Raw genomic sequence first — 25,624 nt, forward strand, 5'->3', positions numbered from 1 at the left:
GAAAAGGAGTATATCAAGGCTGTATATTGTCACCCTGCTTATTTAACTTGTATGCAGAGTACATCATGAGAAATGCTGGGCTGGAAGAAGCACAAGCTGGAATCAAGATTGCTGGGGGGAAATACCAATCACCTCAGATATACAGATGACACCACCCTTATGGCAGAAAGTGAAGAAGAATTAAAGGGACTCTTGATGAAAATGAAAGAGGAGGGTGAAAAAGTTGGCTTAAAGCTCAACATTCAGAAAAGGAAGATCATGGCATCCGGCCCAATAACTTCATGGCAATTAGATAGGAAAACAGGGGAAACAGTGGCTGACTTTATTTGTTGGGGCTCCAAAATCACTGCAGATGGTGACTGCAGCCATGAAACTAAAAGATGCTTACTCCTTGGAAGGAAAGTTATGACCAATCTAGACAGCATATTAAAAAGCAGAGACATTACTTTGTCAACAAAGGTCCGTAAACAAGGCTATGGTTTTTCCAGTGGTCATGTATGGATGTGAGAGTTGGGCTATAAAGAAAGCTGAGCGCTGAAGAATTGATGCTTTTGAACTGTGGTGTTGGGGAAGACTCTTGAGAGTCCCTTGGACTGCAAGGAGATCCAACCAGTCCATCCTAAAAGAGATCAGGCCTGGATGTTCATTGAAAGGATTGATGTTGAAGCTGAAACTCCAATACTTGGCCACCTGATATGGACAGTTGACTCATTTGAAAAGACCCTGATTCTGGGAAAGATTGAGGGCAGGAGGAGAAGGGCATGACAGAGGATGAGATGGTTGGATGGCATCACTGACTCAATGGACATGGGTTTTGGTGGACTCTGGGAGTTGGTGATGGACAGGGAGGCCTGGTGTGCTGCAGTTCATAGGGTCGCAAAGAATCAGACACAACTGAGTGACTGAACTGAACTGAACTGAAAGATTGTTTCAATATACAAAGTCTAACACAAGAAAAGCAGTAGCTCAAAACTCAATTTATTAATAAATTAATAATTTAGCAATGCTGCTGCTGCTAAGTCGCTTCAGTCGTGTCCAACTCTGTGTGACCCCATAGACAGCAGCCCACCAGGCTTCCTATCCCTGGGATTCTCCAGGCAAGAACACTGGAGTGGGTTGCCATTTTCTTCTCCAATGCATGAAAGTGAAAAGTGAAAATAAAGTCGCTCAGTCATGTCCGACTCGTTGCGACCCCACGGACTGCAGCCTACCAGGCTCCTCCATCCATGGGATTTTCCAGGCAAAAGTACTGGAGTGGGGTGCCATTGCCTTCTCCTAATTTAGCAATAATAACATATTATTAAATTACTAGTCAATATTAATAAAACAAGGTGTAGCTTAATACTTACTAGGGAGTTATGCCCTTGGATTATAACATTTAGGAGACTTGCACTGGTACAAAAAAAAAGAAGAAAGTGAGACAATTTGATATTAGTAATTTTAAGGTCTATCATATAAGTTGTAACAAATAAAAAAGAAGGTGTCATAGTTTTATGTGTCAACTTGACAGAACTAATGAACACCCATATAGCTGGTAAAATATTTCAGAGTGTGTCTGTAAAGGTGTTTCTGGGAAGGATTAGCATTTGAATCTGTAGACTGGCTAAAGAAAATGGCCCTCAAAAAAGCAGGTGGGCATCCTCCAATTTGCTGAAGGCCTGACTAGAACAAAAAGGCAGAGGAAAGGTGAATATGGTCTCCACTTGAAACTGGGCAACATCTTATCTTGCTTTGGTGCTGACAGTTCTGGTTCATGGGGCTTCAATCTTGGACCAGGATTTCCAAGATTGGCACCCTGGTTTTGTTTATTTGTATTTTTTGCCTTGCTGTGTGTCATGGAGGGATTGAACCAACACCCTCTGCATTGGCAGTGCAGAATCTCAACCATTGGACCACCAGAGATGTCCAGGGCCCCAGATTTTAAAGCCTTCAAACTTGTTTCCCTTGGGCTTAGCTGGTAAAGAATCCACCTGCAATGCAGGAGACCTGGGTTTGATCCCTGTGTTGGAAAGATCCCATGGAGAAGGGAAAGACTACCCACTCTAGTATTCTTGCCTAGAATTCCATGGACTGTATAGTCCACAGGGTCACAAGAGTCGGACACGACTGAGTGATGTTCACATTCACTTTTTCAAACTTGAAGTAGAACTGAAACCATGAATTTCTCTGGTTCTCCAGTTTGAAGATGGCAGATTGTTGGATTTCTCAGACTCCATGATTATGTGTTTCAATTACCATGATAAATCTCACCCTATGTCTATCAATTCAGTTCAGTTACTCAGTGGTGTCTGGCTCTTTGAGACTCAATGGACTGCAGCATGTCAGGCTTCCCTGTCCATCACTGACTGTTGGAGCTTGCTCAAACTCAAGTCCATTGAGTTGGTGATGCCATCCAACCATCTCAACCTCTGTCATCCCCTTCTCCTCCCACCATCAATCATTCCCAGTATCAGAGTCTTTTCAAATAAGTCAGTTCTTTGCATCAGGTGGCCAAAGTATTGCAGTTTCAGCTTCAACATCAGTCCTTCCAATGGATATTCAGGACTGATTTCCTTTAGGATGGACTGTTGGACCTCCTTGCAGTCCAAGGGACTCTCAAGAGTCTTCTCCAACACCACAGTTTAAAACCATCAATTCTTCAGTGTTCAGCTTTCTTTATAGTCCAACTCTCACAACCATACATGACTAATGGAAAAACCATAGCTTTGACTAGATGGACCTGTGTTGGCAGAGTAAATGTCTGCTTTTTAATATACTGTATAAGTTGGTCATAACTTTCCTTCCAAGGAGTAAGCATCTTGTAATTTCATGGCTGCAATCACAATCTGCAGTGATTTTGGAGCCCTCCCAAATAAAGCCTGTTACTGTTTCCATTGTCTCCCTATCTATTTCCCATGAAGTGATGGGCCCAGATGCCATGATGTTAGTTTTTTGAATGTTGAGTTTTAAGCCAGCTTTTTCACTCTCCTCTTTCACTTTCATCAAGAGGCTCTTTAGTTCTTCTTTGCTTTCTGCTATAAGGCTGGTGTCATTTGCATATCTGAGGTTATTGATATTTCTCCTGGCAATCTTGATTCCAGCTTGTGCTTCCTCTAGCCCAGTGTTTCTCATGACATACTCTGCATATAAGTAAAATAAGCAGGGTGATGATATACAACCTTGGCGTACTCCTTTCCTGATTTGGAACCAGTCTGTTGTTCCATGTCCAGTTCTAACTGTTGCTTCTTGACCTGCATACAGATTTCTCAGGAGGCAGGTCAGGTGGTCAGGTATTCCCATCTCTTTCAGAATTTTCCACAGTTTGTTGTGATCCATACAGTCAAAGGCTTTGGCATAGTCAATAAAACAGAAATGGATGTTTTTTTCTGGAGTTCTCTTGCTTTTTCCATGACCCAATGGATGTTAGCAATTTGTTCTCTGGTTCCTCTGCCTTTTCTAAATCCAGCTTGAACTTCTGGAAGTTTACGGTTCATGTACCGTTGAAGCTTGGCTTGGAGAATTTTGAGCATTTCCTTACTAGCATGTGAGATGAGTGCAATTGTGCGGTAGTTTGAGCATTCTTTAGCAAAAAAAAAAAAAAAAAAAAAGAAAAGAAAACTGACCTTTTGCAGGCCTGTGGCCACTGCTGAGTTTTCCAAATTTGCTGACATATTGAGTGCAGCACTTGCACAGCATCATCTTTTAGGATTTGAAATAGCTCAACTGGAATTCCATCACCTCCACTATCCTTTTTTGTAGTGATGTTTCCTAAGGCCCACTTGACTTCACATTCCAGGGTGCCTGGCTCTAGATTAGTGACCACACCATTGTGATTATCTGGGTCATGAAGATCTTTTTTGTATAGTTCTTCTGTGTATTCTTGCCATCTCTTCTTAGTATCTTCTGCTTCTGTTAGATCCATGCCATTTCTGTCCTTTATTGAGCCCATCTTTGCATGAAATGTTCCCTTGTTATCTCTAATTTTCTTGAAGAGATCTCTAGTCTTTCCCATTCTATGTTTTCCTTTATTTCTTTGCATTGATCACTGAAGAAGGCTTTCTTATCTCTCCTTGCTATTCTTTGGAACTCTGCATTCAAGCGGGTATATCTTTCTTTCTCTCTTCTGCCTTTCACTTCTCTTCTTTTCACAGTTATTTGTAAGGCCTCCTCAGACTACTTTTTTTTTCTTTTTTGTATTTCTTCTTCTTGGGGACGGTCTTGATCACTGCTTTCTGTACAATGTCATGAACCTCCATCCATAGTTCTCAGGCACTCTGTCTATCAGATCTAATCACTTGAATCTATTTGCCACTTCTACTGTATAATCATTAGGGATTTGATTGAGGTCATACCTGAATGGTCTAATGGTTTCCTCTGCTTTCTTCAATTTAAGTCTGAATTTGGCAATAAGGAGTTCATGACCTGAGCTACAGTCAGCTCCCAGTCTTGTTTTTGCTGACTGTGTAGAGCTTCTCCATATTTGGCTGTAAAGAATATAATCATTCTGATTTCAGTATTGAACATCTGGTGATGTCCATGGGTAGAGTCTTCTCTTGTGTTGTTGGAAGGTGTTTGCTATGACCAGTGCATTCTCTTGGAAAAACTCTATTAGCCTTTGCCCTGCTTCATTTTGTAGTTCAAGGTCCAATTTGCTTGTTACTCCAGGTGTTTTTCAACTTCCTACTTTTGCATTCCAGTCCCTATAATGAAATGGACATCTGTTTTGGGTGTTAGTTCTAAGAGGTCTTGTAGGTCTTCATAGAACCATTCAACTTCAACTTCCTCAGCATTATTGGCCGGGGCATAGACTTGGATTATTGTGATATTGCATGGTTTGCCTTGGAAATGAACAGAGATCATCTATATCTATATCTAATTTATATCTCCTATTTGTTATGGTTATGTACAGTTTACTGTTTATACAGATTACAGATATCCTATTTATTCATTTTCTCCAGAAAACTGATTAATATAAATATTGTTACCAAGAAAGATTCCAGATGAACAGAATTTTAAGGATGAGTTTGGTGAATTGATTCTGGGGTTTCTGGAATGGCTCTCCAAGCTGATTAGGTTTAAAGATGCTAACAACTTTATTTCCCATAAAAAAGAAAGCCCTGATAGTCTATGGCCTGCACTATCATGTAATATATCTATATGGGCTACTCTATAATAAATCTCATCCTGTATCTATACCTATTTCTAATTTGTATCTCCCATTTGTTATGGCTATGTACAGTTTACTCTTCAGGAGATAATTGGAAACTTCAAGGGAGCATTCCACCCAAAGATGAGCAAATGGTAGAAACCAGTAAATTCTGAATGGATCAAGAAGAGATGGAAAGAATAGACGGAAGGATTGTATAAAAATGATTTTAATGAGCCGGATTATGATGATGGTGTGGTTAGTCACCCAGAGCCCCAGACATTCTGGAGCGTGAAGTCAAGTGGGCCTTAAGAAGCATAGCTGTTAGTAAAGCTAGCGGATGCAATGAAATTCCATCAGAACTGTTCAAATTTCTAAAGGAGGATGCTATCAAGGTTTTGCATTCAGTATGCCAGCAAATCTGGAAGACCCAGCAGTGGCACAGGACTGGAAAAGATCAATCCTTATCCCAGTTCCCAAGAAGGATAATACCAAAGAATGCACTAACCATTGGATAATTGCACTCATCCCCCAGGCTAGTAAGGTCATGCTTAAAATCTTACATGCTAGGCTTCAGCATTCTGTGAACCAAGAACTTCCAGATGTCCTAGCTGCGTTTAGAAAAGAAAGACAAACTAGAGATCAAATTGCCAACATTCGCTGGATAATAAAGAAAGCAAGGGAATCTCAGAATTTCTATCTCTGTTTCATCAACTATGCTAAAGCTTCTGACTGTGTGGATCATGAAAAACTGTGGAAAGCTCTTAGAGAGATGGGACTACCAGGCCATCTTACCTGTCTCCTGAGAAACCTGTATTCTAGTCAAGAAACAACAGTTAGAACCCTGTATGGAACTACTGATTGGTTCAAGATCAAGAAAGGAGTAGGACAGGGCTGTCTGCTCTCACCTTGTTTGTTTATATGCTGAGCACATCATGAGAAATGCCCTGCTGGATGAGTTAGAAGCCCAAATCAAGATAGGCTGGAGAAACATCAACAATCTCAGATATGCAGATGATACCACTGTAATGGCAGAAAGTGAAGAGTAACTGAAGAACCTCTTGATGAGGGTGAAGGAGGAGAGTGAAAGAGCCATCTTCAGGCTAAATATTAAAATAACTAAGATCATGGCATTCGGCCCTATTACTGCATTGTAAGTGGAAGGGGAAAAGGTGGAAGTAGTGACAGACTTACATTTCTTGGGCTCCAAAATCACCATGAATGGTGTCTGCAGCCTTGAAATCAGAAGACGATTGCTTCTTGGCAGGATAAATGATGACAAATGTAGACAGTGTGTTGAAAAGCAGAGACATTACTCTGCTGACAAAGATCTGTTTAGTCAAGGCTATGGTCTTGCCACTGATCATGTATGGTTGTGAGAGCTGGAGCGTAAAGATGGCAGAATGCCAAAGAATTGATGCCTTTGAACTGTGGTGCTGGAGAAGACTCCTGAAAATCCCTTGGACAGCAAAGGGATCAAATCTGTCAATCCTAGGGAGATTAACCCTGAATATTCACTGAAAGGACTGATGCTGAAGCTGAAGCTCCAGTATTTTGGTCATCTGATGTGCACAGATGACTCACTGGAAAATTTTCTGATGCTGGTAAAGATTGGGGGCAGAAGGAGAAGAGGGCAACAGAGGATGAGATGGCTGGACAGCACCAGTGATGCAATGAACATGAACTTGGGCAAACTCCGGGAGATGGTGAGGGACAGGGAGGCCTGGCATGCTGCAGTCCATGGGGTCGCAAAGAGTAAGACATGACTGGGTGACTGAACAACAACAACTCTTAATAAGCCACTAAAAAGAAACAATAAGGTAAGTGACTCTGTGTTGGATATTTTTGAACATATTTTTAAAACTAAGGGACATAATGACTTTAGGTGGTTGTTCCTTAAGTCATTAATAAAAGTAGTGTGGGAAAGGATGAGTTAGGGGATTCAAATTCCCAGCTTAGGTACTGCATGTATGACCTGAGGTTTCATTTTGCTCTACAGCTTCAGGGCTGAAATTGCTGAAGGTTAACTGCAGAATCTGATCCAGCAAAAGCTGCCTCTCTTCCCCCAGTGGCAGTGGCATCTCCAGCCCCAGAGGTACTGGCCTCTCTACTCACTTTCATCTGAAGTCATAAAACAAGTCTCAACAAACTTAATAAACTGACATCACATAAAGTATCTTCTCTGACTACAATGAGATGAAGCTAGATATCAATGAAAAGGACAATGAAAAATTTACAAATATGTGAATATTTTAAACAATGCAAAATAGACAACCAATAAGCCACAGAAGAAATCACAATGGAAATTAGAAAATACTTAGAGATGAATGTAAACCAAAACATAACTTCCAAAACTGGCTCAAGAGGCAAGATAGGCAGTGCTTAAAGGAATGTAAATACACATCAATAAAGAAGAAAGATCTGATCAGGAGCCTAACCTTAACAAACTGAGAAACTAGACAAAGGAAAAATTAAACCTGAAGCATGGAGAAGTAAGAGCATATAGAAGTATAAGAAAATGATAAAGATTACAACAGAGAGAAATGAAATAGAGAATAAAGTGTAGAGAAATGAATTTACTCAATCTGTGCTTGGGTCAAAGTGGAGTGGAAAATGAAATAAACAAGCAATTACAAAAACTTAAGAACCAGTTAAAAGACTGTATGGCAAGTTAGCTCAAGGAGATACCACAAAGTTCTGCAATCATTAGAATCAGTCACCCATTATTGATTTTTTAACTTTTTCCCCTTCTAAGTATAGAATTTATAGATTATGCTTGGGGAAAACATAACCTTGAAATGAATGTATATATTTCTTCAATCAATTTTTAGATCATTCCAATTTGACATAAAACTTAAGAGTGTCACTTAAGTTATGTGACCTTCCTACAAAAACCCCACCCATGTGCTATGTCTACATTTTGTCTGTAGAAAAAAATTAGTCAAAGAACAAATTGAATCAGAGCAGTGAATAAATGTAGAATGAAAGAAAAACAGTCAGCAAGATGAAATAATGATACTTTACCCATTAAGCAAAGTCAAGGACCTTTAGTTCTTCCTGAAGGACTCTAGATAATAGTCTTGAACCATGTCCTTTGACCTGTTGTTCAGATACTGAAACCCCCACCATGTGGAAGAATTTAACTGTGTGCTGCTTACAAGCACATTGATCTCACATGGCTCCTTAGAACCAGAAGGTTGGCAATGCTAACTCCCCATTACCATACCACCATCCAATCAGAAGAAAGTCCACAAGCTGATCATTCCTTGCTCTTTGAACCTTTACTATAAAACTCCTTACTACCCTCTTCAGGTGGGGACACCCACTTTTGAGGACAGTAATCCCCTTTACCTGAAAAAGCAATGAGCTATTTCTTTCTACTTCATCCAAAACTCTGTCTCTAAATATTTTTTTTAAAAGCCATCTTTACACTAATGTTTTTTTTTTATTTTTTTATTGAAGGATAATTGGTTTACAGAATTTTGTTGCTTCTGTCAAATCTCAATGTGAGTCAGCCATAGGTATACATATATCCCCTCCCACCAGTGTAGAGAAGATAAGTTTTGGTGTTAAGAGAGTGGTGATTTATGGCTGTCTTAACTCTCTCCTCTCTCAATTTATATTGTTTTATTTCTACTATGAAGCATTCTTCGGTGTTTTAAAATTTCATAGCTTCAAAAGTGTGAAGTGTATATGTTCACACTGTAATCGCATTGCTAAATAATACATTTGTATTTGAGTATGTGCATGGGTGTGTTTGTGTGTGTGTGCACTCAGTCATGTCCAATTCTTTGTGACCCCATGGACTGTAGTCTGCCAGGCCCCTCTGTCCATGGAATTTTTCCGGCAAGAATATTGGAACAGGCTGCCATTTTCTACTCCAGGGGATCTACCAGATCCAGGGATTGAACATGCATTTCTTGTGTCTCCTGAATTGGCAGGCAGATTCTTTTCCACTTTGCTACCTGGGAAGCCCAAATAATACATTTTACATTTTTTTTTAGAATGGCCATCATTTTATTTTGTTTATTTATTTTTAATATAAATTTATTTATTTTAATTGGAGGCTAATTAGTTTACAATATTGTATTGGTTTTGCCATACATTGACATGAATCCACTACGGGTGTACATGTGTTCCCCATCCTGAACCCCTCTCCCACCTCCGTCCCCATCCCATCCCTCTGGGTCATCCCAGTGCACCAGCCCTGAGCATCGTTTATCATGCATCGAACCTGGACTGGCGATTTGTTTCACACATGATAATATGTATGTTTCAATGCCATTCTCCCAAATCATCCTACCCTCGCCCTCTCCCACAGAGTCCAAAAGACTGTTCTATACATCTGTGTCTCTTTTGCTGTCTCGCATACAGGGTTATCATTACCATCTTTCTAAATTCCGTATATATGTATTATTATACTGTATTGGTGTTTTTCTTTCTGGTTTACTTCACTCTGTATAACAGGCTCCAGTTTCATCCACCTCATCAGAACTAATTCAAATGTATTCTTTCAATTAAAATAGCCCACTATATATTTTTATAGTTATGTTGTCATTGTTAAAAAAATGATTTATCATTATTGCTGAAGACTATTTTATGTATTAGTGTCTTGAGTGATGTCTATTAAAAGTTATATATGTATACTTTTAAAGAGTTTTTTGGAAGTTACACTTCTATTATACTGGAGAGGCTGTGCCATATAGTTGAATAGAAATATACAGTGGAGGTGAATGCTACTGGGTGCAGATATTATTCTCCAGCAATTACTAGCAATACATAACTTTGCTAGATCTATTCAAACATATTTTGTAGAAAAACACATGTAAATAAAAATTAAACTTTAAAAATAATAAAGATGGTTGCCAGTGGAGGAATGGGAATGAGAAATGGACATACAAAAGAAAAATTAAAAAACAAAATAATGGAATGGCAATACCTAAAGATAATTATTATACAGAAAGGCCCAAGAGAAACGACTTTCAACTGTCTACACAGAAAAAAGAAATGGGAGTCATTAAACTTCAATTTTGCCATTCCTCAAAAATTTACCTAGGAGACATGGTTTGAGAATTAGCAAACACATCTTATGTGAAAAAGTTTATTACTCTCATTGTCTGCTTAGCATTGCTTTCAGTGAAAAATGTGAAAAGATTTTAAAATTAAAAGATATGTGGAACACTGTTATGAATAATTTTTTGATTTCACAAAATTATACTCATCTTATTCTCTGTATATGATTCTTATTCAAAGTTAGAATTTTTATAGAAGTTATCTCTCTGAAAGTTTAGTCCTTCATGTTTTGTATAGGATTTATTCAACTAATATTTCTTTAGAAAACAATACTGATCATATTTGTCTTCACAGGGATTCATATGCACACTAAACACATAATATTAATACTTGAGACAAAATGGACGGGAAATTCATGACATTTAGGGGAAGCATAGTGTCTGTGGAAATTAGATAGCAAAGATGGCTTGCTTTCTCTGTATCCACACCCTCTGCAACGTGTGTCCCAGCTCCTTCCATGCACAAGTGATTCTGTATTTCTCCCTTGAATGTTGGTTGGTCCTGTGACTTGCTTGACTAATAGCGTGTGTGATGTAGAAGGGATATTGTGCCAAGGACTCCAGAGGCCTTGCCTGCTTCTACTCTCCCCCTTGGAGCCTCAAGATCTTACCATATGAACAATTGTTAGCTGGAAGATAAAGCATCATCTGGAAGAGTTTCATTTATCTTAGTAAGGAGTCATTCAACTTTTAAAGTTGTGAGTGAGGCCCTACCTGACAACAAGACCTAGTCATCCTTAATGACATTCATATAAAGAATTCCTGTGCTATAGGTCTCTTGTTCAGACACATGGTTCATAGAACAGATGGTTGTTGCCCTTGCTGTGCTGACTGATATTGGGACATTTCTGTGTGTAGTTCTGTCATATATATACATCATCAAGACCATCATAAAGTTCCCTTCTGCCCAGCAAAAGATGAAGGCCTGTTCTACCTGTTCTCACATGATATATATATATATATACTTTTTGGATGTTTATATTCAAAGCAAGACAATGGATGCTATGACTCCATTAATATTCCCATCAGTTCAAAAATTCAATTTTTTTTTCCAACACAAGATTTAATAGTTATTTTATTGCTCATAGCCAGATTAGAGTTTAGGTAAATCCCTTCTCCTAGAAATCTAATTTCATATTTTTTTGATATGAGATGTCATCTTGCAGAAAGTTTATTGTCAACAGGAGTTGAAATGGTGCAACTTGCTTATTTCAACAGGTATTGAAAAGATGGTTTTGGATCAGAGATTAAATAATAACAGTGGTATAAGAAAGTTAATATAAACAGACAATAGACCAGGGTACATTAGTTAAGTAATGAGAGTATGACATTAAGGACAAATGCTCTTTTTAAATTCATATTTTATGCTTAATTTCAACATTCTTTTACTTCTTTGAAATCAATGAAATTCTTTTGATTAAGTCAGTAAAAGCTTCTTTCACTTGCTTGTTCCTCAGGCTATATATAAATGGGTTTAACATGGGGGCAACTGAAGTAGTAAGCACTAACACACCCTTATTAATTGCCACTTCATCTTTTGCTGAAGGTTTGACATAGATAAAGATACAACTGCCATAGGTAATAGAAATCACAATCAGGTGAGAAGAGCAGGTAGAAAAGGCCTTCATCTTTTGCTGGGTGGAAGGGAAATTTATGATGGTCTTGATGATGCATATATATGACAGAACTACACACAGAAATGTCCCAATATCAGTCAGCACAGCAAGGGCAACAACCATCTGTTCTATGAACCATGTGTCTGAACAAGAGATCTTCAGCACAGGAGAGGCATCACAGAGAAAATGATCAATGACATGATAGTCACAGAATTCCAGATTTAAGCCCAGGCAAAGTGGTGGAAATATAACCAGCCCACCTGCTATCCAACAGCAAATAACAAGTCTTCCACAGATTCTACTGTTCATGATGGTTGCATAATGTAAAGGTTTACAGATGGCCACATAGCGGTCATAGGACATGATGGCCAGGAGAAAAAATTCTGTTGCTGCAAAAAGGAAGATAAAAAATAGTTGACTGATGCAGGCATTATAGGAAATAGTTTTGTCCCCAGGTGATAAGCTGTATAAGAATCTGGGAATACAGACTGTGGTGAATAAGGTTTCTAAAAAGGAGAAGTGTTTGAGGAAAAAGTACATGGGAGTTTTAAGGCGAGAGACTACTAAAGTGAGTATAATGATGGTCAGATTCCCAGTGACACTCAATAAGTAGGACACAAGCAGAAATATAAAAATCAGAACCTGCATTGGAGGGTCATCTGTCAGTCCCAGGAGTATGAATGTAGGTAATGATGTATGGTTTCTCATTGCTGACTTGTACTTCTTCTCAAACTCCTCACAAAGTCAAGTGACATTGGACTGAGAAAACTTGTATGAAATTAAGAAGCCATGGACATTGGGTAGAAAAGAAAATCCAATCAATGCAATGAATATTCATTTTATTCTTTTACTTGACAATGACCGATCATAACTCTGGGATTATCAAGTCTTTTAATGTGTGTTATGTTTATAAGTATCTTCAATATCATGGTTTTCTGAAATGTTTGTTCTACTGTCCATATGTTTAGATCTCCTTGCATGCTCTCGAATCTCTATTTCTCAATTCACCTAAACCTTCTCTTCTACTGTCTGAAATGTATTTAGCTATAGAAATAGAAAGGATCATCTATGTGACATGATTTTTTGTTTATTATAGTGTTATTTTTCTCCTATTAATTCTTTACTACTCTCAAGTTTGAATGAACTCACAAGCTGCTTAAAATTTTGGTTCCTGTTAAAAGCAAATAAATGGCTGAGTTTGACATTTTATACGGAGTCTATATGCCATGTATTCAGTATTTGAATGTTTTCTGTTACTGCAATGATCAAAAATGTTATTTCATTTTATATATTTTGGTATCAGATGTGTCATCCAAATACCACTGATACTTTTCCATTTTGCTATTTATCTTGAAGTTTCTATATCAATACCCAATTTCCCCTTCATTTTAACTCTGGTAGAATTAGCATTTAATGAGTACTACATAAACAAGTAGTCATATACATATACAGTCAGAAAAAACAAGACTGGGAGTTGACTGCGGCTTAGATCACGAACTCCTTATTGCCATATTCAGATTTAAATTGAAGAAAGTGGGGAAAACCACTAGACCATGCAGGTATGACTTAAATCAAATCCCCTATGACTATACAGTGGAAGTGAGAAACAGATTTAAGGAACTAGATCTGATAGACAAGAGTGCCTGATGAACTATGGACGGAGGTTCATGACATTGTACAGGAGACAGAAATCAAGATCATCCCCCAAAAAAAGAAATGCAAAAAAGGAAAATGGCAGTCTGAGGAGGCCGTACAAATAGCTTTGATAAGAAGAGAAGTGAAAAGCAAAGGAGAAAAGGAAATATATATCCATTTGAATACAGAGTTCCAAAGAATAGCAAGGAGAGATTAAAAAAAGCCTTCCTCAGGGATCAGTGCAAAGAAAATAGAATGGGAAAGACTAGAGATCTCTTCAAGAAAATTAGAGATACCAAGGGAACATTTCATGCAAAGATGGGCTCCATAAAGGACAGAAATGGCATGGACCTAACAGAAGCAGAAGATATTAAGAGGTGGCAAGAATATAAAAAAAAGATCTTCATGACCCAGATAATCACGATGGTGATATCACTCACACTCACCTAGAGCCAGACATCCTGGAATGTGAAGTCAAGTGGGCCTTAGGAAGCATCTGAACAAAGCTGGTGGAGGTGATGGATTTCCAGTTGAGCTATTTCAAATCCTAAAAGATGATGCTGTGAAAGTGCTGCACTCAATATGTCAGCAAATTTGGAAAACTCATCTGTGGCCACAGGACTGGAAAAGGTCAGTTTTCATTCCAATCCCAAAGAAAGGCAATGCCAAAGAATGCTCAAACTACCACACAATTGGACTCATCTCACATGCTAATAAAGTAATGCTCAAAATTCTCCAAGCTAGGCTTCAGCAATACATGAACCATGAACTTCCAGATGTTCAAGCTGGTTTTAGAAAAGGTAGAGGAACCAGAGATCAAATTGCCAACATCCGCTGGATCATGGAAAAAGCAAGAGAGTTCCAGAAAAAACCATCTATTTCTGCTTTATTGACTATGTCAAAGCCTTTGACTGTGTGGATCACAATAAACTGTGGAAAATTCTGAAAGAGATGGGAATACCAGACCACCTGACCTGCCTCTTGAGAAACCTATATGCAGGTCAGGAAGCAACAGTTAGAACTGGACATGGGACAACAGACTGGTTCCAAATAGGAAAAGGAGTACGTCAAGGCTGTATATTGTCACCCTGCTTATTTAACTTCTATGCAGAGTACATCATGAGAAACGCTGGACTGGATGAAGCACATGCTGGAATCAAGATTGTCAGGAGAAGTGTCAATAATCTCAGTTATGAAGATGACACCACCATTATGCCAGAAAGTGAAGAACTAAAGAGCCTCTTGATAAGAGTGAAAGAGGAGAGTGAAAAAGTTGGCTTATAGCTCAACATTCAGAAAATGAAGATCATGGCATCTGGTTCTATCACTTCATGGGAAATAGATGGGGAAACAGTGGAAACAGTGGCTGACTTTATTTGTTGGGGCTCCAAAATCACTGCAGATGGTGATTGCAGCCATGAAATTACAAGATGCTTACTCCTTGGAAGGAAAGTTATGACCAACCTAGACAGCATATTAAAAAGCAGAGACATTACTCTGCCAACAAAGGTCATCTGGTTAAGGCTATGGCTTTTCCAGTAGTCATTTATGGATGTGAGAGTTGGCCTATAAAGAAAGCTGGACGCTGAAGAATTGATGCTTTTGAGCTGTGGTGTTGGAGAAGACTCTTGAGAATCCCTTGGACTGCAAGGAGGTCCAACCAGTCCATCCTAAAGGAGATCAAGTCTGGGTATTCATTGGAAGGACTGATGTTGAAGCTGAAACTCCAATACTTTGGCCACCTGATGCGAAGAGCTGACTCATTTGAAAAGACCCTGACACTGGGAAAGATTGACGGCAGGAGAAGGGGACAACAGAGGATAAGATGGTTGGATGGCATCACTGACTCAATGGACATGGATTGGGGTGAACTCTGGGTGTTTATGACGCACAGGGAGGCCTGGCGAGCTGGGGTCACAAAGAGTTGGACATGACTGAGTGACTGAACTGAACATAAATAAGTTAGCTGCTGCTGTATGAGGTTAAGAAATTATTATAAGCAACTGAAGAAACCCATCCTGAGTAATTTAACCTCATTTGTTTGTATTATCATGGTCATGAAGGACGAGGGGATAAGGATGAGACACAAGTTGGAGACCAAGGATAAATGAGAATTCCTTTTCAATTATTTACCTTGAATTGGATCCTGCAACAGAGAAATGACATCAGAGGAAAAACTGGGAAAATCCGAGTAAAATCTGTACTTAATCTAATGAATTTATTTTAATTTTACTTAATTATTTTTTTCGAGAATCTCTGTCTCTTCTGAGACTCTCTCATCTCTGTGCTTCTGTGGACTTGCCTGCCAAAGCTGGGTCATCTGGTGCTCCATTCAGGCTGAGTCCATGGGCACTGGGAACTCTTGGGAGCAGACAGTGGGACGCAGAGCGTGCATGCAGCCTCAAGACAGCGATGGAGGAGGCACCCTCACTGCCTGCCTGGCCTTGCCATGACCGAGACCCACCGTTAAATCTGTATTTTAGTTCTTAGTATTTGCATACAGTATAAATTCTTTAGTGATAATAATTATACTGTGATTATGCAGGATGCTTCCAATAGGGAGAGCTAGGTGAAGGATATCTGGGAACTGGCTCCACTATTTTGTCAACACTTCTCTAAGTACAAAAGTTTTTCATAATTAAAAAATTTACCAAATAGAAATAAAAAAGAAAACTGAAAAGCGAACAGCAGTTGCAGAGCACTTTTTTTTATCATTCTGGCAGTATGTTGGGGGCAGTTCTTCACATGCATCATTTGCCTGGTACAATAGCTACCAATCCTTTGTGCTTCTTCAGCAATATTTTTGTGGTGATGTTCATTTTATGCCATCTATGAATATATAGGATATTCATTGAAATTAATTTTAGAGTTAAATTATGGCTTAATGTTAATCATAAATGTGTGAATTGCATAGATTTTGTCTATACCTTAGAAGACAAAATTATAATATTGACTAATAGGACTTGAAGTGCTTGCAGTTTTTGACCCATTGGTAACACACTCCTGTGATGAGGATGTTCGTGTTTAGAAAGGAATGTTACCTATGAAGCAACTCTTCAGAGTGCTTCCACCAAAGAATGACCTTTGCTTTCCACAAACCAAAATGACATCTCTCTACAAGTTTAAGTGAAGTCTGTTTCCTGATACAGCTCTGTTCATTACCAGCTTTCCAACCCTTCTTTTCCCTTCACTAAACTGATACTGATACCTGCAAGTTTAGCAAGTTTTGGCTAGTGTACTTCCTACAAAAACATTTCTTGAAACTTCGTTGTGTAAATTCTCTGCTGCTCTTTTTCCCCTCTAGCCCACTATACTTACTAAACATGTGAATGTAATTTTATTGAGACTAGGCTCTGTCTTGTTCCTCGAGATTTCACAGCAGTTAACCCCATTCAACATTTATTGAAAGCTCAATAAATATGTTATTGTAAAATTCATAAATTTTTATGTACTCTTCTGACTCAGACCAAGAAGTCTGTTTTTTCATATAGTGAAATTTCTATTCTCTTTTATGATACATTCTTTAAGTATGTAATTCCACTTGAGGTTCCCCAATTTTTTTCTAACAAAGAGTTGATTAGATTCTTTTGTATTTTAGCTTGAGTTATAAATGATCTAAAAATGCACATACTTAATACACACCATATATAATCACAGTTGTCCATTCTCATTTTAAAAATGAGGTTGTCAAATATAAAAATCTTTCTTTGCTACTTGGCAGCATAATAAAAGACTTCTGTCATATTTAGTCCTGGACTAAATGAAAAAGTTATTGACCAGAAAGTACTATATATTTGGCTTTCTCTCTGATAACTTACATAGCAGCTAAGTCAAATATTTCCTATCCTTCAGTCATTGTCAGGATACCTTGTCACCTTCCTATGTTGCTAAATCAAAAGATAACATTTGCCTTAGAAGCTTCAATTAAATGGTTACTTGGAGTTTCACCTGGTTGTTTTAAAAAGTTCTTTCCTAATCACTAAGAAAGTTGGATATAAGCTCCCACTCTTGCCTAGTCCCACAGTTCAGCCTAAACGAGGCTTCCATTACAAGGAAGTACTGGGCATGTTTTGCCTAAAAGTTAACCTCCTCGCCTCAACACCAGATTAAAGGTCATAAAGGGGCCACCAGAGCATTTCTGGTGGTGGGACAGGAATGAACTGTCTCTGCAGCCCAGGTACCTCCCCTCAGTCCTGTCAGCACAACTCCAGGTTATCTGACTCCCTACCAACCACCAGTCAGCCTGTGTGTACTGAGGACAGAGACTAATTTTTTCTTGCAAAAATACCACTATTTTCTTCTGCTACTCATAGTCAGACTTTTTAACAATACTCTCATGAAATTAATTGACACTGATATTGATACAGATATTAAAAAACTGGGTTCCCATTAATATGTCTAAGACTATTAGAGAATTTGGTCACCAACTGATGAAACATAAGCATATAAATCACTCAGTGGGGATACAGTTCACATAATTTATATACAGTTTTTGTTTAAAATGAGAGTGAGTGCCCTTCTAAAATTCCCCTTCATTTAGATGAAATTCATCATATTAATACATAAAAACAGCTAATCAATGAGTCTCCTGTAATTACTACTCATATTGAGAAGCCACACTTCATAAGTGCGGTTGAAACCTTTCATAAAATATTAAAATGACAAATCATATCAGTTATTTTTGTAGAAATACTTTCCTCAGAGGAAACTATTGTTCTAGTGTTCAGAAAAGGGAAAGAAAATGATTAAAAAAATAGTTCTCTGATAGTCATAACCTCAGATGTCCACTGAATCCGAAAGTTGCAAACGGTGAAAAAAGTTATCCAGGAAGATCTTATGGTGGGGAGAGAGGTGGGGAGAGATGTAAGTGGTCTCTGACCATTCTTAGGAGCACAGACTCCTACTCAAAGAGGGCTCTGAAGTTGGAGTGTTTTCACTGTCATCCTCCATCCACACAAGATGATTTTCTCAATAGAAAACCTACCTCCCAATGAGCCTTGGAAGTCTACTCTGGAACTGCAAAACTAACAATTGTTTAAATGGCTAAGTAGGAATCTCCTTCTGTTGTTGGGAAAGTTGATATTCTGTTATTTCTGGCAGAGGACATATTTCTAAACTGGCAGAATTTCCCCTTTAAAAAAATTGACCTAATCTTTAATTAAGTGAAACAAAGAAACATATTCTTGGTGGTCCTGTCTTAAACATTACTAATGAATCTCTTGTGTAATAGATTCTGGGGACTGAGCAGGAAACACAGACCTGGGGAAAATGTCCTCAGAGAGGTACCTGTAAATCACATTAACATTGGAAGAGTCCAGGTTCATGCCATGAGTAGTATCAGATTACAAGACAAAAGGCAGCCTTCTGTTATTTTATTTCAATATTATGCCAGGAATTTATAAGATGATAAAGACAATTTTTTCAATTTGTTAATCCTGTAAAAATGTGATTGGTGGTTAGCATCAGTATAAGCAGAGAATGGCAACACACTCCACTTTCTTTTTTTTTAAAGATAAATTTATTTATTTTAATTGGAGGTTAATTACTTTACAACATTGTATTGGTTTTGTCATACATCAACATGAATCCACCACAGGTATACACGGGTTCCCCATACTGAACCCCTTCCCTCCTCCCTCCCAGTAGCATCCCTCTTTCTTGGAAAATTCGATGGACAGAGGAGCCTAGCGGGCTACAGTCCATGGGGTCACTAAGAGTCAGACATGACTGAGTGACTAACACTTTCACTTTCAAGTATTATGGTAATAATAGAGAAAAAAATCTGTTATCAAAAGAAAAGGAAATGTGATAACTTATTGTTGATAGTTTTAAAATTACTTCCCAGATCTTTATAATTCTTTTGTTTTTATATTTCATGGGACCTTTTGTTTTATTTTTTTATTTTTTTAATTTTAATTTTTACTTTATTTTACTTTGCAATACTGTATTGGTTTTGCCATACATTGACATGAATCCACCATGGGTGTACATGCGATCCCAAACATGAACCCCCCTCCCACCTCCCTCCCCATAACATCCCTCTGGGTCATCCCCATGCGAGTTGATTTACAATATTCTGTTAATTTCTGCCTTACAGAAATTCAGTTTTACATGCACATACATTCTTTTTACATTCTTAAAAATTTTTTTTTAATTTTACTTTATTTTACTTACAATGCTGTATTGGTTTTGCCATACATCAACATGAATCCGCCACAGGTGTACACGTGTTCCCAATCCTGAGCCCCCCTCCCACCTCCCTCCCCATACCATCTCTATGGGTCATCCCAGTGCCCCAGTCCCAAGCATCCTGTATCCTGCATTGAACCTAGACTGGCGATTCGTTTCTTATATGATATTATACATGTTTCAATGCCATTCTCCCAAATCATCCCACCCTCTCCCTCTCCCACAGAGTCCAAAAGACTGTCTATTACAGTTTATCACAGGAAACGGAGTATATTTCCTGCAACATACTGTAGGACCTTGTTGTTTATCTGTTCTACATATACTAGTTTCCACCTGCAGACCTCAAATTACCACTCCATGTGTCCTCCACTGTATCGTCTTTTGGCAGCTGCTGGTCTGTTCTCCATGCCTGTGAATCTGTTTCTGTTTTGTAGATATGTTCATTTGTGACATAGTTTAGGTTCCACATATAAGTAATATCAAATGGTGTTTGTCTTTTTCTGAGTTACTTCACTTGGTATATTAATTTCTAGTTGCATCCATGTTGCTGAAAATGGCATTATTTAATTCTTTTAACGGCTGAGTAATATTTCATTGTATATATGTACCACATCTTCTTTATCCACTCATTTTTGATGGACATTTAGGTTGTTTATCATGGCCCATTGTATTTCTTTACTTATTTATGGTATTCTATTTCATTAACATTTTCAATACATATTTTTGAATATGGTTACATATATTTTATATTTATTCATGTTCATATAACTTATATTTAGTTTGCTTTATAAGCACATTTAATAATGCTTTCTCTATGATTTGATTCTAATATATCTATGTGTCATTTTCTTCAAATATCACTTTTATGAGTTCATCGAACTTCTTAATATACAAATTTACTTTGTTCCCAATATTTGGCACTACCCACTCCAGTATTCTGGGCTAGATAATTCCATGGGTCCATCTTTAATTATCAACATACAGAGATTTCTAATATTTTTAATGACTAAATTTATATAACTTTAATCTTTCTTTAATAATTAGTACCACTTAATAATTAGTAAGTTTAGAAACTTATTTATATTTCTTCTATTTATGATAAAAAATATTGCTCTAAAGTTTCTATATAAATATTTTTGCGTATAACCACTTATATACATGACATTCTTAGTTTTAGGTATAAACATTTTTACACTTGTATGACTTTGATATATAGTTTTTACCAGATGTGTTAAAAATATTTGTAGTCTCAACATGGGAAAATAAATTATTAAAATGAATGTGATTTGGTGGATAACCTTCGTAGATTGTTTTAGAAAAAATCTCAGCATTTTTTTTTGTACCAGAAAGAGTTCTTTCAACTACAGAAAAATAGATGATCAGTAGACAGTTCAGTTCACAGTTTTGTTTGCCTTAGTCTAGGGACATCTGTAGAGGGTCCTGGGAAGAATTTCCTCCAATAACAATTATAGGAATCAGAAAATAACAAATGAAAAACCAACTCCACTGCAGCAATGACAACCCTCTCCACCGCTGAGAGGGTGAGAGAGACCTTAAGAAAAAAAAACTAGGGGTGTGTACGTAGACACAATTCCAAATAAACTGGCCTAAACCTGACTGAATTCTCTTTCTTCTTTTGTACACTACAACACTCACTTTTTTTTTTTTTTTACAATTTCTAAAACACACTTATTAATTTATTCTGTCAACACTTATTGAGAACTTATTCTATATTCTGTACCCTATGTCTCTTTAGGTAATGGTGGCTTTGTCCAAAAATGAAAGGCTACTTTTATGTGAATGCAGGGCAGACTGCAACTTGTGATGACTCAGCCAAATAGCACTTGAGAGACACTGTCCAACTTCAGGGACAATGTCTTATATTTATGGCACATGAAAGAATTTAGCCAAATGATGGGCGTTTCATACAGGTGGTCTTACCTAGAATTCAGTAGCCATAGGGTGAACACTCCTGTGGCTTGAGTATGAATTACACATATACACATTTGGGAGTTGCAAATAAGTCTATTTTTTTTTTTCCAGGGAAGATTGGGATGAAATTAAAGATTTATAGGAATTTTTGTGCTGAAAAAAATTTTCTATTAAGTGGCAAAGCAATTGAGTTTCCTGTTTGTTATAAAACACTGAAGTGGTTCTAACTTTAGTTAGTGTGAGCTCTGGGCTTCCCTGGTAGCTAAGACAGTAAAGAATCCACTTGCAATGCAGGAGATCTGAGTTCAGTCTCAAGATCCTCTGGAGAAGGGAATGGCTGCCCATTCCAGTATTCTTGCCTGGAGAATCCCATGGACAGAGGAGCCTGGCAGGGTCACATGAAAGGCAGATGTGACTGAGCAACTAAGCATGCACACATAGGAGCTCCAGGTAAACAAAATAGACAAATTCTCAAATTCTCAGAATTCCCAAATTCTCGTCTTTTCAAAGTCTATTTTGAAGTGAATTCACTGGCAAAAGGGAAGATATAGGGGGATGGACTAGTTGGATTCTTTTAGCTAGTCAAGTTTAAGAGTTACTCCTGGAAGACATCTGGGAAGATGAAGAGAAAAACAGCTGCTGAGCAAACTGCCTCTCATTATTTCTTCCCAAATATTACAAAAATGGCAAAGTGAATTCTACACTATAAGTGGACAAGCATTTTCTGCAAAAGGTCAGATAGTAAACATTTTCACCTTTTTGGGCCCTGAAGGAGTCTGTTAAATACTCAACTCTGCCATTAAAAGTAGCTGTAGATATTATGCAAATAGTGAGAATATACGATCTTTTTTAATAAGAACCAGTGCGGATAGAGTCTACTCTCAGGACTTAAGTTTCTGTCTCTTGCTCCAGAATGTGGACCTTACTCCTGAGCAGCTTTCCCAGTGTTCAACTGGAATCCTATCATTGAGGAGATATTTATTTACAAGGGCTGTTTACTTTGGCTGGGCCAGAACTCCAAGCCCAATGACTGCTTGGCCTCTACTATCTCTTTCGAACGCTCAGCATTATCACTGGTGAACATGGATTACACTTTCCCTACATGTATTTAGTCAGTTTCTCAGCCAAGGACACAAAGGGAACTCGTGTCCAGATTCCAGTTCAATGCAGCCCTGACTGGAGGATACTGACCATTTCTTTTTTTTTTTTTAATATTGATATATTTTTTTAACCATTTCAACTGATCTGATCTTTGCCAACTAAACTCAGAGAGACAGTCATGTTGAGCTTAGTCTCTGTCTCATAGTGTGGACTGAACTAGTGCTAATTGTGGACTCCATTTACATAATTTCCCTTTTCTAGAGGGAAATTTGAGCTGCTTGCGAAAAATTTTCTCATATACTCGATTCAGTTTCATGATTATTTAAGAAAGAAAATATGGTTTCAAACTCCTTTTCTGACAGAGATGGAAGCAAAAGTACTAATTTTTGTTTTATTCTTTTTGTTTTTATGTGTGCATGTGTGTATGAGTGCTAACATGCTATTGTTATGCAGGTGTGGTCTAACATTTTCACCTGTTTCTTGAAGCAAACTCTCTCGTATCTTTTTTGGATCATTTTTGTTTTCAGATGCTTGATATTTATTTTCATGTTTGGTTTACAATATGATTTAGTTGACAAGCCTATTTTGAGTTCTTTTATTTTAATGTTTGTCTTGTTAGCACCTTAAACAAAGACGAGATATTTCTTTCTATATGTCACATGTTTCTTTCAGTATATTTATTGAGTGTGATTGTGAAAATTCCTCAGTTGTGTCTGCCTCTTTCTGACCTTATGGACCGCAGAGCCCAGCAGGCTCCTCTGTTCATGGAATGTTTCTGGCAAGAATATTGGAGTGGGTTGCCATTTCCTTCTCCAGAGTATATTAATGATACATATGCAAATTAAAGAAGTCCAGCAAAACTATTGTTCTGAAATTTTCCCAGGAATCATAGATACTATATTTAACATGGCATGCAATTCTTTTTTTGAATAATGTTAGAAAAACAGTGAGAAATGAAGGAAGATTTTGCTTCTGAGAAATAAATTCTCATGTTCTTTTGAGGACAAATCATTTTGATTGAGATTGAAGAGAGGGATAAATGATTTGTTCTAAGTAGTTTCACAATTAGGATTTCCAGAGAAAAATGTTTAAGCAAGCAATACATTATTTTTATCTGATGGTTTAAATCCAGTATCCTCTTAATTGTGTAAGAAAAGTGCAGTTTTTTTTGATTATGTCACTGACAGCTTGTTTCACCTGCTTGTTTCTCAAAGTATAAATAAAAGGGTTCAACAGCGGGGCAACAGATGTAGTGAGCACAGACACCCCTTTGTTAATGTCCACCTCTTCTTTGGCTGAAGGCTTGATGTAGATAAAAATACAGCTGCCATAGGTAATGGAAACAACAATCATGTGAGAAGAACAAGTGGAAAAAGCTTTTCTTCTCTGTGATGCAGAGGGAAATCTTAGAATTGTCCTGATGATATACACGTAAGAAAGAACAACCCCTATCAATGTAATGATGAATGTCACCACTGCACAAATTATAACCATCTGTTCAATGAACCATGTATCTGAGCATGAGATCTTAAAAAGAGGAGCTGCATCACAGCCAAAATGATCAATGGCATTGGAGTCACAGAATTCTAGCTGGAGGCCCATACTGAGTGGTGTGATGATGATCATCAGCCCAGAGATCCAGCAGCAGAACACAAGGATGGTGCAGACTCTGCCATTCATGACGGTCATGTAATGAAGGGGTTTACAGATGGCCACGTATCGGTCATAGGACATGGCTGCCAGGAGAAAAAACTCTGTGGCCCCAAAAAGTCCAATGAAAAATATTTGACTAGCACAGGCATTGTAAGTAATGGTATTGTCCCCACTTGATATGCTATACAGGAATCTAGGAATACAGACCGTTGTGAATGAGATTTCTAAGAAGGAGAAGTTTCTGAGAAAAAAATACATAGGTGTTTTAAGATGAGAATCTAGGGATGTTAGAATGATAATAGTCAGATTTCCAGTAATGCTCAGCACGTAAGTAAGAAACAAGAAGACAAAAATCAGAACTTGCAGCTGTGGGTCCTCTGTAAATCCCAACAAGATGAATGTTGTTATGACTGTGCGATTTCTCATTACCACTTTTGATGTTTTAGGTAATCTACATGTAAAAAGTCAAAGAGAAGGTATCCAAATAGATTTAAAAAAATAATTAAAAAAAATCAATGGAATGGAAAACAGAAACAAGAGACAAATGAATATAATCAAAAGCTGATTCTTGGAGAGGTAATAACAGTGATAAAATTGTCATTGAGACTGATCTTGAAAGAAAAAAAGACAGAATTTATCAGAAATGTGAGGTATAGCATCATTATAAATTATACAGCTATTGAAAAGATAAAAATGTCATGTTTTGAAAAAATCTGCTAAATGGATTCAGCAACTTGAATGAATGAATGAATGAATTCTATGAAAAATACAATCTACTAAATTTAATGCAAGATTAAATACCTAACTTATATAGTTCTATTTTTAACATTAAAGTAAACAAGTGGAAAGTAAAAGTGTTAGTCACAAAATCGTGTCAACTCTTTGCAGTCCCATGGACTGTAACCCACCAGCCTTCTCTGTTCATGAAAGTCTCCAGGTAAGAATACTGGAGTGAGTAGCCATTATCTTCTCCAGGGGGTATTCCCAATCCAGGGATAGAACCCAGATCTCCTGCTTTGCAGGCAGATTCTTTAACATCTGAGTCACTAGAGAAGCCCAAAGTAACCAAATACCTATTTAAATTCTTCTACAAAGAGAACTGCAGCCTCAGATGGCTTAATTGTAGATTCCTACCAAACATTTAAAAACAAACAGGAAAATACCATACTATACAAATCCTTTGAAACATCTGTTGAAAGCAAAATCCATAACATATACTGATGGAATTGACACTGTATAGGGACAAAATATGATAACCATAATGAAAAGGAGAAGAGTAAAGGGTAACAATTTTTTTCTGT

General features: G+C 37.6%; 2 protein-coding genes across 2 annotated transcripts; both read right to left on the minus strand.

The window, feature by feature from the left end:
• Positions 1-11,582: 11,582 nt before the first annotated feature.
• LOC138078298 (olfactory receptor 6C2-like) lies at positions 11,583-12,521 on the minus strand. Its single transcript, XM_068970972.1, has one exon. It carries the CDS (start codon positions 12,519-12,521, stop codon positions 11,583-11,585), a length of 939 nt encoding a protein of 312 aa, XP_068827073.1.
• A 7,463-nt stretch (positions 12,522-19,984) lies between these two features.
• Positions 19,985-24,749, minus strand: LOC138078670 (olfactory receptor 6C2-like). The gene is given in 3 exon segments (XM_068971462.1): positions 19,985-20,060; positions 23,774-23,838; positions 23,841-24,749. Coding segments are annotated over 3 exon segments (1,050 nt in total).
• Between the last annotated feature and the right edge of the window lie 875 nt (positions 24,750-25,624).

The sequence above is a fragment of the Capricornis sumatraensis genome, chromosome 4 (genome assembly GCF_032405125.1).
Source record: "Capricornis sumatraensis isolate serow.1 chromosome 4, serow.2, whole genome shotgun sequence".
Classification (NCBI taxonomy): Eukaryota; Metazoa; Chordata; class Mammalia; order Artiodactyla; family Bovidae; genus Capricornis; species Capricornis sumatraensis.